The following is a 15,565-nucleotide window of genomic DNA, read 5'->3' as shown; positions in this document are numbered from 1 at the left end:
GTGTCAGTGGCTCTTCAACACACCACTTTGGCCTTGAATTCCTGTAGATGGGTGGGTTGGGTGGCTCCCCCAGGATCAACCAGCCAAACCTGTTTGGCTAGGGTCAACTAAGTACCAGTTTTGGACATTCTCAATGGGTGTTGTTGACATTGTGTATGATGCTGGTGTTTGGGTACAGTGCTCACAAAGCCCTGGTGTTGCTACAATGTCCTTGTTTGGCATTCTAGTGTGTCTCCATGTAGGACTTCATGGTGGATGGGGTTATTGGGCACAGAATCATATTTCCTTGATTATGGGTAACCTAAACCCTCCTCCTTCTAAAAAACCATAAAAACCCAGTTAGTAGGTAAGTAACCATGCATAAACGACTATTGCACAGTCAGTGGTTTGGACATTCAAAGACATTCTGTTATGGTTCTTTAATGTGAGCTCTTTGTGGTGATAAAGACTACAATGCCTATGAGTGTCAACTGGACTATCACTGCATCAATTATGGTAGTTCCTACCCCTCTTACTATAAATCTGGCCCTAAGTGGGTGGAGGAAAAAGAAGTACAATGTTTATGTACTGTCAATAACAGAATCTCAGAAGTTATTGTCCCCCACTCCATCTTGGACATATGCTGCTGCACTATGTTCCACTGCTACAGTGGAAGTGCAGACAGTTCTTTTCACGCCTCCAACAGAGTCCTTCTCTCATTATGTCTTTTGCTCTCTTTGGATGCTAGAGTTGACAAATGTATGTCAACTCCTGTCTCTATCCCCACAATCGCTTCCAGTGACTGCTAGGGTCCATCTTATTTGGTCCTGAGATGCAGAACTATTATTTGTTTGTGGCCCTTTTACTGACAGAGATCAGCCCTATCAATGTAGGGCAGATTACATGGAGGTCATTAGACCTCTTGCTGGCAAAGAAAAATGTCGTGGTCACAAGCAAAAGGGTTCTCTGCCCAGTTCACCTACACCTAAATAAAAAATGGCCACTTTGACACAGTGGAACTGTCGAGGTTTCTGTTATAGTTTAGAAGACATTAAGGCCTTGATCGATTGCTATCATCCTGCATGTCTCTCCATACAGGAAACATTCCAAAAATCTTTTGATACTGTCACCTTTCAGCAGTTTTATTTATACAGGAATGACAGGTTGTTTTATGGTAGAGTCCATGGAGGTGTGGCACTGCTGGTTGACCAGCACGTACCAATCTTGTCTGTGCCACTTGATACACCCTTGGAGGCCATAGCTGTCCTTATCTTCATGGGTCGTACCATCAATGTTTGTTCGCTTTATCTGTCTCCAGAAGAAACTTTCGATCAATCAGACCTTGGCACTGTTATAAAACAGTTGTCATCTCCCTTTTTGATCTTGGGAGACTTTAATGGACACAGTCCCCTCTGGGTTGGTGTTGAGATTGACGGGAGGGTTCATTCTGTGGAGCATTTTCTCTCATATCACAACTTTTCTCTCTTCAATATTGATTCTTTTACCTATTTTCATGTACCTAGTCAGTCTTTTACTGCTATTGATCTATCTATCTCTTCCCCTTCACTTTTTGTTTATTTTTCTTGGGGCAGTGATAATTGTGCCATAGTTTTAAGACAGATTGGCTGTGGTTGATGCCACCCGACCCAGCTGCCAGGGTGGAAGTTGGAGCAGGCTGACTGGCCCTCCTATATCACTCTCTTGGAACAAGATCCTGATGTCGTTAGTCCTCCATCTATTAACGACTGCGTGGAGGTAGTAACTGATTGTATAATTCAAGCAGCTGTTCATTCTATCCCCAAAACTATGACATGTTTCCCATGGTATCCTTGTCCATGGTGGTCTCCTGCCTTCCAGCAGGCACAGAAGGCTCAAAAACAAACCTGGTATGCCTTTCATAGGTATCCCACTCCTTCCAACCACATTGCTTTCCAGTGGACCCATGCCCATGCTCATCAGGTCAGATGTCAAAGCTAGAAGGAATATTGTATTAAGTTCACAACCAGCATCTCTTCTACCACCAGTTCCAAAGTCACCTGGGATAAGATTCGGAAGATCAGTATGAAGTATTCTTCCCATCCCCTTTCTATCTTGCTCTTCAATGGCCAGGAAGTTGGTGATGTACAGAATGTCACCAACACTTTCGAGGAGAGCTTTGCTTATATCTCCAGCACTTCTGTCTCCTCTCGCCTTGACAATCAAGTCTTGGGCTGAGCGACTGCCCCTTACCTTTCAGGCAGATCGTATCTAGGATTATAATTGCCCATTTACACTGGTGGAACTTAAGCTCACTTTTCATTGGTCTGGCAGTACATCAGTTGGGCCTGATAACATTCACTATGAGATGCTGTGCCATCTCTCTCCTGCCTCTCGTGCTCTTCTTCTGGTTGTTTTTAACCAGATTTGGCAAGAGAATGTTTTTATGATACATGGCGCAAGGCTATTGTTCTACATTCTTCAAAGCCTAGGAAGGATCCTAAGATTCCTTCTAATTATCACCCAAATGCTTTGAGAGCATCTTCTGTCCCTTTTCTTTGATTTTGAGAAGGCTTAGGAACTTCCATTTACATGGTTTGCATGGCCATTTACCCATTTTTATTTGTAACATTTTACTTGACAGGTGATTCCAAGTCCATGTAGGTTTGACCCTTTCTCAAACATTCACACAGGAACTTAGAGTCCCTCAAGGTTGTGTCTTGAGTGTCACCATTTTCAGTATCAAGATCAATGCTATCACTAAACAACTTCCTCTTATTGTTGCTAATGGTCTCTGTGTTGATGACTTCCACATTTCTTGTCGTTCATCAAACATGAGGTTTATTGAGCGGCTGCTTCATACTGCCCTCACTTGATGAAGTGGACCACAGCAAACAATTGTACCTTTTCTTTCTCTAGAACTGTTTGCATTCATTTTTGCCATCAAGGGGGTTTACACCCAGATCCTGAGTTCCATCTCGATGGTGTTGTTCTTCCTGTGGTTTCTGAGGTAAAGTTCATGGGGCTTATCTTTGACCATAGGCTTACTTTCATTTTTCACATCAAGCAGCTTCATGTCATGTGTACAAAGGCACTGAACATCCTCCATGTCCTCTCTTCCACTTCTTGGGGAGCACACTGATGTCCCATTCTCAAGATCTATCTCTCTCTATCTCATACAATCCAAGCTGGACTAGGGGTTAATGGTTCTATCAGGCTCTCTGTCTTGAAGATTTTGGACCCTGTTCACCATCTGAGGCTTTGGCTCTGCACAGGGGCTTTCTGCACTTTGCCAGTCCAGAGTCTGTACACTGAGTCCCATGGACATCCTTTTTACCTCTGCCATTTGCAACTCTCTTTACAATATGCTGCCAAGCTTTGATCCTTACCACAGCATCCCACCTGAGGTTGTGTCTTCTTTACTCAGTGAGCTGTGCTATTTCAGAATAAATGATCTGCCATTCTTCCTTTTGGCCTTCGTATCCAGACACTGCTGACTGAATTTGGTGTCATTGGATGAAGTTGTTGAGTCCGATGATCATCCCACCATAGCTCATTTCCATTCCCACCTATGACCTTTCTTTGAGGCATCTGAGGAAGGCTGATACTTCCAATTAGAAGTACAGTCTTCTCTTTGCCTAACATCTTTCAAACCATTCTTCTGTTTCCATGGTTTATGGTTTCATGGTTGCTTTCAAGATCCTCTCTACAGTTTCTGTGTTCACTGCCAATTTGTATACCATTTCTCTTGCCCAGGATCATGTAGAAGCTAAGCAGTACACTAACTGTACAATTTATGCTGACTCTCTTAGCTCTCTACTGGCCCTGGGATTGCTTAATGTCAGTTTTCACCCTGTTCTCTTATCTTGACACACCCATGATCTGTGTAGACACTTTTGGTCTGGATAATGCCCTCACCGGCCCCTCCACCTTCTCAATATGGGATTCTAGCTGTAGTGTGAGAGGAGGTATGTTTTGGAAGTTAACATTTTCTTAAATCAAAAATGTATTTTCCATAATACTTACCTCCTCTCTCACTCTCCTGCCCCCCCCCCCCCACTAAGAGCTTGTGTTAGAGACTCCTGATTGAGTCAATCTCAAAGAAATAACATTATCTGAATGAGGTGTTTATATACAAAAGCAGGATAGAAGGTGCATTGACATAGGTGGAGTGTGTCATATATTGCCAAAGGCAATTAAATGTGGTATAAAAGACTGGAGCAAGTGAGAAAAAATCAGACCAATGCTTAGATGGACAAAGGAAGAAACCGAGTGTAGTGTGATAGGAATTAAGTATAGTTGGAAATACATTTTCAATTTAAGAAGATGTTGTCATACCTATGCTTTAGACGATTCATTTTTGTTTTATGTTTTTCTTCTTGGATCTAGCTACCTGTTGACCAATATAAATGTCCAGGTAGCAATGAGCTCTGTTGAGATAGGGTGTTACATAAGACCACCATGTGTGCTTTCCAGGTGGTAAACAATTTTAATGCAAAAAACAATACACTACTGGAGCACCACTGATGGACTATCATGAGTAAAGCTTAATGGAATTTTGCTCATCCCTACTGACCTCTAGATTGAATAAATTGGGGTTGGTTTGCTTTTCAAAATAGGGAAAGTGGTTCACCTATTGTACTGTCTCCAGAGCATCGTTCCTTGGGACTCTCCAACATGAGTATTCCCCCCACCCCACCCCATTTCTCCTAGTTCAGCAATAAAGTCCTCACCACTCCCAGTTTCCAGTCACTGGTATAGTGAACAGAGGTTTATTCCTCCTGAGTTATGCTTGACCTCATTATTCCACTGAAGGAGATTAGGGCAAAGCTGGGTGCCCTCCTACCAATAATCCTAAATATTTTACTTAGATATGTGATGGGAGCAGAACCAGCCTACGCAAGAACCTCCTCATAATTCTGGTTCATAGATGAATCTTTGTTTTTCGGATGAGTTGAGCGTAGCCCTTTTTTTTATTCATTCTCTTTATTTTGATGATCTTGGAAGAGAGTTCTTGTAATCTGCATGGGGAACGTCACTTTCGGATCCATTGGTTGGACTTTGTTTGTTCCACATGCTCCTAGTAATTTTGGAGGTAGGAAGTGAAAGTGTTGCCTTGCCTCTCAGGTTGGGGAGTTAGGATTCCTGTTTGTAATCCCAAGCCACGTAATCTTTACTTCTTCGGGTTGAGTGAGGTGTGAAAGATCCTGTATGCAACATTCTATAACTTTCAGGTTGGGTTCCAATAATACCACACTACTAAACAAAACTAAATCAACAGTGGTCCTCATGCCCTAGCTACTACGATTTAGATCTAGATTTGTGTCCACAACCCTATAATTCCAGTGACAAGATGTAGGACCTCGTCTGCCTGGTTGGGGTCTGGATAAATACATGTTTTTCTAATGACGTTAGGATTTTGCATCTGTGGCCAGTAGACCTTTATCACCCAGGAATTAGATTTCATGTTGTCCAGGTGAAGAACATAAATTTTTTCAGAAGCAGTGTGATATTACTATATCTCATTTTTGCACACCTCTTTTCTATGCAGATGCTTTCTCACTGGCCTCTCCACCTTGTCAATGTGGTATTCTAGCTATAGTGTGAGAAGAGGTGTGTTTTGGAAGCTAACATTTTCCTCTACTGAAAATGTATTTCCAATAATACTTACCTTCTTTCATACTCTCCTGCTCTTCCTCCCCACAGGTTGGCTGGTTTTTGGTTTGGTAATTGGACCATCAAGAAAATTGAATAGGAAGTAATAACTGGGAGCTTGTATACAGATCTGGGATAGAGGGTGCATTGATGTAAGTGGAAAGAATCACAAAATTTAACTTGCTTTGGGCAATATAGTGAGGTATAAAGGCTACAGCAATCAAGGTTAGATTCATACAAATGCTAAGATGGGTGAAGAAGAGAATCTTTCATGGGGGTAAAGCTATAGTGTCAAAGGAGGTGTTATTAGAAATACATTTTTGATAGAGGAAAATGTTAATGTTTGTAATGTATCTAATAATGTTTCCATGGGGCTTTAAAAAGTCTTAAATTAGTTTTTCTTTTTTAAGGCCTTGAATAGTTTGAATATGTTGCTGTAGGTTTTTAAAAGTCTTAAATCAGTCACAGACCAAAATAAAATGCTCATGCTCTCAGTTGTCAGTCATATACAAGAGTAATAGAACATGTTATATTAGATGATTAGAAATACACATTGTTGTTAAACACATTGGTATTCATTGTAAATGAATAACAATAGATGGTATTTGAATGATTGTTTATTATTAATATTTTTGTTATTTTTGGTTAATTTGCTGTGAAAATAAGTCTAAATTTTCTAAGGATTGGTCTTAAATTTGGTCAGTTGATAGCTGTAAATATTTTAAACCACTAATTCATATAGATCATGAAGATGAGAATGGTTATTAGTAGGGATGCACAAGTAGTAAAATTTGGCTGAATACCGGGTCAAGGGTATCCAGTCACTAAGTTTTGGCTGGGGCTGGGTGTGAACCGGGACCGAGTTCTACCCTCACCCTCCCCCCAAAAAAGAAAACAACAAACAGCATACACAAACATTAAAAACAAAAACAAAATTGATGTTTATTACATTTAACTGAATAATTACCAACAGAACATTCAAGTTTTACTTTCAACTTTCAATGCCCAGCCCCAACTTCTCAAACCCTAACGCCTATTGTTCTCAAAACCCCCACCTTCCCCAGAAATTCACTTCTCAAGCCATTCCTGTTATTAATCCCTATTGTTCTCTGAATCCCCAACTTTCAGGGGGCAGTCAGTCTTTGTTGCTCGGGAAAACATTTTTTTAAAACTAAACCAATTATTGAATGTAACTTTCAGTACCATGTTAGTTGCCATAAAGATTAGGGCTTAGGTGCCTAACTTTGACACTTGACCTCAGCCGAATATTACCGTGTAGCCTAATACCCGGCTGGGGTCAAATATCTGACCAGGTACCCGTGCATCCCTAGTTATTAGTGTGAAGAAGAAAAAAACAATACCATCAAAAACAGTATCTTTGCCAGTTTCAGACCTAGGGTTATTACTGCTAATGTAAGTACTGGGGTCTACTGTCTGCTAACTCATAATAAGATAAGTAGTATTCGCTACAAAAAGTTTAACATATATTTCCAGGACTGATGGCAGGGTCTAACAGATCTGGTGATCTTGAAGATGCTTCCAAATCTATACCGTCTGGTACTCTGGCAGCTCAGTTAACAACATCTTTTGTTTGTATCCTTTTTATAATTATTTTCAGATTTAAGTTAACGGAGCTTATACATATCTAGTTTAAACCTTTCACAAGTGGAAATTTTTTTTCTTCTTAAACTGAGGAATTTGTAATGAATTCTTTTAACATCAGTCACTGTCTAACAGAAATGTTATTACATTGTTTTTGTTTTCTTTGAATTTCAGAGGACATGATATTAGTTGAACAGTTAGTATACTAGTGCAAAAACTAAACCAAAGAATTTCATGTAAATAATGAGGAACAGGAGAATGTTTGTAATAGTAAGCATTATTTAAAAAAGGATTTGATCAAACAAAAGTTCAATAAACAGTTAGGCATATTTGTGACAGGAAAATTTTTTTCTAAGAAACTATTTTCTTGATACATCTTATTTTGCTCTGAGTGGAAAACTGGATATTATCCTTAGCTTTTTTGAGATTTGACGGGTGTTTTACTCTTTGGAGCAACTTCTGATAACCTATTTCTTCGAGACAAGTAAGTTTACTTGCACATTGCAAGTATTTTCGGATATGATTTTTCTTTCTTCAGTTTAAAATTAAGTTTTTTTTCTTTTTATTCTTTTCTTTTTTCTTTTTTTTTTGTAAGATTTGGAGAGAGCGTTGGTGGAGATTTGGCTGTTGCTGTTCTGGCTTGGCCTCACCCAATGGTCATTAAGATAGGGTCATTTCTGTCCACTGTTGGAGCTGGATTACAATCTTTAACAGGTAGGATTAAACATCCAAATCAAGCCAAAAAGTCAATCCAAGAATGTTTTAATGGTTGAAACTTTGAAGAAGTTATCTGTACTGTGTTCAATAGAGCAATTTGATACTAAGTGTAGGTTTAAGTAAGTTCTTTTGTATTGTTTTAATGAAGATACAACTTTAATTTAGAGTAAGTTTTCTGGTATTGTTATTATATGAATTTAACAAACTGATTATTGTGTAAAACTGAAGTTTATTCTCTCAAGTGGAGGTGAAAGACAAATTAATTTTTGTAGATTCAGAGATGCATCTTAGAAAGTCAAAAATGATCAATTGGTACACATAAAAACACTGTAATTTATCTTTTTTCCTAACTATATGTGAGTTAAAAAAATATCTCTTTTTCTGTTCAGAGCAACAACTTAGTCAACAGACTTCACTGTTTCCAGTGAAATGACAAGTTTTCCCTTCAAGCCATTTACAAACCAGTCAAAATGTATCTTGGAATGTGCTCTTTCTATTGGTTATAAACATGTACTTAAGAGAATTAGGCATGAGTAGGCAAGTGGTTTCAAAGGAATGGAGTAGTGGGCAGGGCTACCAGGGTAGATTTGCAAAATATATTAATGTCTCAGCAAATCAAATGGTGGGAGGTTGTCAATTTATATTCTAGCTTGTAAATGTCTGAAGTTTGAGTTTCCAATTCATTAACTACTATAGATGTTATATGGTAGGCATAATGAAATCTAAACTGAACAGGGAGATGTCATATGACACACAAAAAAGAATATTTGTTTTTTTTTTAACATTTTCTTTCAAATTAAGAAACTAAAACATATATGATATTAAAATTTGAATTATGAATTATGTTGTGATGCCAAATTTATTGACATTCAGTGATAATATAGTTATTTAATCAAATTTTTAAAATGATTCTAATAAAATGGTAAGACATGCTCCCTTTACCTCTCTCAACACAGGCTCAATCGAGTTGTCCAACGACGTGACCTCTTTGTACTTGTTTAAAGACTTTATAGCTTTGATACTACTAACTTTTAATATAGTATGTATATCTTCACTAAATTTTGTTGACATTCAGTAAGTATTATAAGACTTTCACATTCAAAAAATAATTTTTAGTGGTTTTCATGTTAAGATTAAAAATACTTTTCTTCATCTCAAAAATCTCAAATTTCATTTGCATAATCTCTAAAGCCTCCTAAATATATTTCAAATGTTTGTTTTCAATAAAACTTTATATTTTCTATACCCTATACAAGGTTGGTCAATTTGACTGACCTCGTAACCACCAAAAAAAGAGAAATAAATCTAAATTACAATTTTTTGGATTTTTAGAATGACTTCAAATTGTAACATGAAACTACATTTATTTATTCTAAGTAGCTTTAAACTCATAACAGTATACATTTATTTATACTTAAATTTTATTCTTTTATTGCCCCCTTGAACCATGTCTAAATACTAAACGTGCCTTTATAAGTTGTCAATCACTTGGGGAATGTGGAGCTCATGTTATACTATCAAATTACATTACCCATGAGCTGCTCGCATGTGTCCCTTGTGAAACATTTTTATTATATTATTATTATTAATTTATTTTAGCTAATCTAACCACAACTAACTCAAAGAGATCCTTATTTTTACATTTTAGTTACTTTTAAAATGATAAATAAAGAATAAACATGAAAAACAAGAAATAAAGTACTTACTCGGGCCATCTAATTTTTTTACTGTCAATGTTACTTAACCCTACTTTTTTATACAAATGATAGTAATGCACTAAATAATATTTATTTAACTAAATAATGCACCAAAGAACACACAATAATAACATGTAAAATGCAGACAATTTCCCATAACAATCACAATTTTTCTGGCTTTCTAACTATGTGACAAGAGCCATTAAAATTTCATCAAACCTAGTCTTGTGTTTCACGTGGGAATCAAAGTTGAATTACAAGTGAAATTGATTACTCTGAATTCAGAACACAACATTATACAATAAGTCATTTGATAGATGAAAACCGTGACCAAACTAGTTGATATGTTTCCTGTGGGAACGAAGCTTGTACTAACAGAGAAAATGACAATTTTTCTGTTCAGAAAACAAGATAATATAATACATAATATGATAGATGAAAACCTTGGTTTTCTATTGGTTATAAATAATATAATATTAAAAGTAAGAGAGAACTATTAACAAATCCTGAAAGAGAGGATGTAACAGGTGGGTATGGTAAGAGGGGTCTGATTTTCTATTTGATGGCTCTGTAACTAAACAAGATTGAAGGCCATCAAAATTATGGTTTGTCTGAGCAATGACGATTTTATAGTGAGTAATTTGTGTTACATATCATACTTATTGAAGGGGAGGTGAATAAAATTGAGAGGGGATGCCTAGAGAAAATGTCACATTTCTGAAACATTTTCAGGATTTTGTTTAATATTTTTGCCATATAAAATTAAAAACTTATATACTATTAAAATATTAGCTAAGAATTTATGCTATACCAATTGACATAACATAAACAAAAAGTAGTTTAATTAAATTTTGAACATAAGTACTAAAACCTCATGATGTGCAGTAAAGGATGCCCATGGCAATAGGGTTAACCTGTATGTAGCCTGACTAACAGATTATTTTTACTAAAGATTTGCCTGTGTAAATCTGAGTGAAAGATTATTTTCATGCTAAGAATAATAATACTTCTTTACATCTTACAGTTTTCTGTTTCATTTGCATAAAACAAAATCTCTTAAATGAATATCAAAAGTTTTTTTTTGGCAAAACTTTATATTTTATTTCTTATTTTCTCTACCCTAACACTAACTGTAGAGAAATCATCAGTGTACTGTAAAATGAAAAGTTGAAAAATATAAAATTAGTAATACCATTTTTGCTTCTGCACTGACTGCATTATTGGTCAAGTAGTTTCAAATTACTTAACACTTTCAACTGTTAACCTTTTTCACATCTGTTTACTTTTGATTATATGGTTGTATTTCCATCCTTTATACCACAGGAACAATAATTCTTACATGAAAAAGCAGTAAATCACAGCTACTTCCTATAGAGCTCAGTAACACACACACACACACATAATTTTTGCACCCATGTCTAAGCCTCATTGAATCTTCAAAAAACAATTCTTATAGCTTTCAAATATGCATTTTATAATACAAAATATTGATCAATCACTAGAATGTAATGTCCCCCAAACTATTATTTATTTTTTAAGTGAACTGGAAATAGGTTAAAAAAATCTTGTGTCACAGCAAATCTTATGAACACACACAAACAATTTTCATGGATCTGTAGCTTTTGCCACCAAAGTTAAATAAGGCATCTTAAGATTTATGTAGAGTAAAATCTGCTGTTTCTGTTGGCTGTAAACATGTCTGTCAGCCATGTAAGATTGATTAGGAAACAATCTCAAATATGGTGGGTAGGTTTGAGAAACGTATTGATATATATCAGCTAATCAAGAAAGTAGGAAGTTCATATTTTAGAATTTTGTGTGTAATTATGTATAGTTTGTGTTTCTAATAGGTTGGAGTCTATTATTGAAGTTATAAGTTTTTGAAATTGAGAAATCAGAGGTCAGATAAGTTGCAAGACACAGAAAAATGAAAATTGAGAATTTGTTTTTGTACTTTATTTGGAAATTAAGTAAGTACATCTTAGATGATATAAAATTGTGAATTATAAACTGTTTTTATGCCAGATTTATTGACATACATTGATGATAAAGATGTTTAATTTAATTGAATCATAAAATGTCATGACAAGTGCACTCTTACTTTGCTGTACACAAATAGTTAACCCTCTTGCTACAGGTAGTTCAAAGTGTGCAACTTTTTTTTAAGTTACATTCAAAATTTAATTAACCTACTTTAATATCATTGTATATAAATAAACTTGGTAACAAAACATTGTTAATAAATCACTTTTAATAGTATATAGTTTTAGGTTCTTAATTTTGTAAGGAAATATTTTTAAAAATCTTCAATATTCTCTAATATGAGAATTGTGACATTTGTTCTCTAGATCTTCTCTAATTTATTTACCACCTATCTTAGAAATATGGAATTTAAGGTAAATTACTCATTATAATACAGATATTTCTAAATTAAAACATAATTTTATATCCTTCATTCAATCTTATTTGATTACAGAGTCATAAACCTGAAAATCAGACCTATCTGTAATATCATATCTTTACAAACTGCCAATAATTCTCTCTGACATCTTATACTATACTATGCATGACCAATAGAAAGCCAGGGTATTAATCTATCAAATGACTTATTACGTTATTTTTAGTACAGAATACTGTTCATTTCATTTATAGTTTGAAAGTTTCTCTTGTGGTGGTTATATCAAGAATCTTAGGTAAGTTTTAAAGAAAGCCATATGAATTAAGATAGTTATAAGACATTGTTTGCTCTGTGCATGTTATTATTTTGTTTTTTTGGGTGCAATATTTAAATAAATAAAAATTATTTAGTGTACTAGTATCATTATTATAAAAAAAAGTAGGCTTAAGTTTCATCGTCAACCGACATCATAAAAACAAGAAGTCACAGGTAAGTGATGTTACTCTTGTTTTCTTTTTTTTCTTGATTTTTATAAAAGTAACTAAAATGTGAAAATTAGAAACTTATTAGGTTAGGTTAGGTAAGATAATTAAGAATAATAATAACAAAATTCTTCATGAGGTATGTTCACGAGCTGGTTGTGCATTACTTCACTCAATACGGTAACGTAAGCTACATATTCGCCGAGTGTTTTACAACTTGTGTAATGGAAGTATTAGTTGGATATGGGTCAAAGAGTAATAAAACTAAAATTAAGTATAAATAGATGTGTATTGTTATAAGTTTTAAACTATTTAAGATAAACAATTATGGTATCCAGTTACAATTTGCAGTTATTATAGAAAGGAAAAGAGGTGATTTCAATTTATTTTGTATTTTTTATGGTGGTTACATGGTCGATCAAATTAATTGAATGTGTGTAGAGTTATGGTTGAGAAAATAACAGATAAAGTAGACAGTTTTAATGAAAAAAGTTTGATATTTGTTTAGAAGGTTTTAGAGATTATGCAAATGAAATTTGACAATTTTCATATAAAGAAAGGTTTTCAATCTTTATATGAAAATCACTTTGCACTTGGAGCAGTCAGCACTAACTCCATGAATTCATAGAGAAATTTTTAGTGGAAATACTTATTTAAAAAATTATTTTTTTTGTGTAAAAAAAAGACTTGTAATAAAATAATGTGTAACCACTTTCCAGAATTCTACATCAGAGAAACCAGAATCACCTAATATAATAAAAAAAAAACCCTCCCATGTTTACCATCATTGCAACTCAAAAAACAAAGTATATCTACTCAAAACATGTAACTTGAAACAAAGAACCAAACCCCAACAAATGCAAAATAAAGAAAGCCATCTTAATTGAACAAATAAGTCCCTCTCTAAAACAACTTCCTGGGGGTACAAAGATGCCTTTACTTGGCTGTTAAGCAATAACTGGTCATTTAACCTCTTTGTTACATACTGTATATATTATTGTATCAGTGTAAACTAGTTGTACCTGTTGATGACAAAAGCTTGTTGTAACATTGTACATTTGTTACTTATAATAAAGTTTCTTTCTTTACCCATTCAAGCCATCTCCAAACTTTTGCTTTTAAGAATACTTTCTTATTTGAAATAATTATGTACGATTTTGATTTTCTCTTTGTAGGAGCACCTCGACTGATGCAGGCTATTGCTAAAGACCAGATTATCCCCTTCCTAAATGTGTTTTCTTACAGTTCCTCAAAGAATGAACCAACTCGGGCTCTTTTCCTTACCTTGGGAATCTGTGAACTAGGAATTTTAATTGGAAATTTAGACTACATTGCACCAATTTTGACTATGTAAGTCTTTCAATAATAGAAACTGAAAAATAATGTTAGGGCTACAAAAATGTTGTGCATGTTAAATTCATGAAACCAAAGAATTATAAAGTTTTTTGTATAGAATTATTTTGTTGTTAGTCTGCTAACTGTTGCTTTTAATGTATTTAAAATTGTTAATCTTAATTTATCACATATTGATATTTTAAGGTAATATCTCATTATATTCATTCAGCATGTGAATATTTGATATGTTTTACACATGCATATACGAAATGGTTAGCTCTCTCACTGAACATTTGAAACACCAAATTTTCAAGTCACATACACACATGGATATGACAAACATATCAAATGGTCTTAATTTTTGTGCTTTTTGGTTTTGTAAAAAGTTTCATTTGTCTGTTGGAAATATTAGTTCTCCGTAACTTCTCAAGTAGTACTGTGAAATAGAATTTGTCACCATAGCAATGGAAACATCAATTCAATTTATTATGCTATCTTCATTCTTATTTATTAGGTGAAATAAATGAAAAATGTGTATAGTGGTGGTGTTACTGTGCAAAGAAAATAAGTATATGCTTTATGAATATGAAAAGACATAATACACCATTTTCAATATTTTTATTTGTTTATCAAAAAAGGAATTGCTGTAGTGATATATTGAATGTCCTTTTGTATGTGCAAATCATCACAGAAAGTCTTCTGTGTATATATAGAAAAGAATGTGTGTAATGTAGGGAACTGAATTCATTGTGATATGTATTCTACATATATGATAAAAACAGCTTAAGCAATTGGGAAAAGGAATGTCCGAAATGCTAACTTCATAATATACCAAATGAAGCCTAGAATAATTTGTTTTCATAAAAAACATTTAACTTTCAAAAGGATATCCTATGTTTGCCACTAATGCTCCAGAAGCTTAGCCCTTCAACTGCATCTTTTCAAATTTAGAAATCCTTTTTTAAAGTTGGGAGGTGTTTTAATATTTAACAGCTATAAACATTAAATGAAAGTACAAATTTTAAAATAATTTATAGGTGAAAGAATTTGCAAAGAGAATGTTCAAGGATAAAAGATTCACTAATTTGTCATAGAAAGGGTAAAATTTTTATGGGTTCACAGTTTAACTCTCTTGCCATGAGCAGGTAAAAGTGTGCTTGTCAACATTTTTTTAAAAGTTGCTTTCAAAATTTAATTAAACTTATTTATCATCATTTTTTAAATAAACTTGGCATCAAAACATACTTAATAAACCAAATTTAATAATGTATAATTTCTTAGTTTTTATAATGAAATCTATAACAAAATCCTCAGTCTCCCCTAGTATGAAAATTTTGACATTTCTTCTGTTGTTCTTCCCCATTTTCTACTTTATTTACCACCTCTCTGAGAAGCACAGAATTTAACATAAATTACTCATTATAATTTAGTTATTACTCAGGCAGAGCATAATTTTTACAGCCTTCAATCTTATTTGTTTACAAAGCCATAAACAGACTCACATGTCACATCCCATCTTTCACAAATTGCCAATAGTTCTCTGATATTTAAAACTATATTGTTGATAACCATTATAAAGCTAAAGTTTTAATCTATCAAATGACATATTATGTCACATTGTTTTCAGAGAATTAACTATTTCGCTTCCAGTTTAAACTTTGTTCTCATGGGAAACACGTGACAAGTTTAGCTGAATTTTTAACAGCTCTTGTTGCATAGTTAGG

General features: G+C 34.3%; 1 protein-coding gene across 3 annotated transcripts in view; it reads left to right on the top strand.

Moving 5' to 3' along the window:
• The window catches only part of LOC106464908 (solute carrier family 12 member 6-like), a 216,691-nt gene that overhangs the window by 103,203 nt on the left and 97,923 nt on the right, over positions 1 to 15,565 (top strand). For all 3 annotated transcript variants that reach the window (XR_002611853.1, XM_013925080.2, XM_022392719.1), the window contains 4 exons: positions 7,105 to 7,203; positions 7,639 to 7,696; positions 7,808 to 7,926; positions 13,682 to 13,856. Coding sequence is in view for 2 of the 3 variants with exons in the window: in XM_013925080.2 (XP_013780534.1) it covers positions 7,105 to 7,203; positions 7,639 to 7,696; positions 7,808 to 7,926; positions 13,682 to 13,856 (451 nt within the window). In the remaining variant the exon portion in view is untranslated. The remainder of the gene's footprint in view (positions 1 to 7,104; positions 7,204 to 7,638; positions 7,697 to 7,807; positions 7,927 to 13,681; positions 13,857 to 15,565) is intronic.

This window comes from Limulus polyphemus, unplaced genomic scaffold (assembly GCF_000517525.1).
Source record: "Limulus polyphemus unplaced genomic scaffold, Limulus_polyphemus-2.1.2 Scaffold1777, whole genome shotgun sequence".
Taxonomy (NCBI): domain Eukaryota; kingdom Metazoa; phylum Arthropoda; class Merostomata; order Xiphosura; family Limulidae; genus Limulus; species Limulus polyphemus.
Note: the sequence above shows the minus strand (reverse complement) of the source record. Positions and strands in the feature narration are given on the sequence as shown.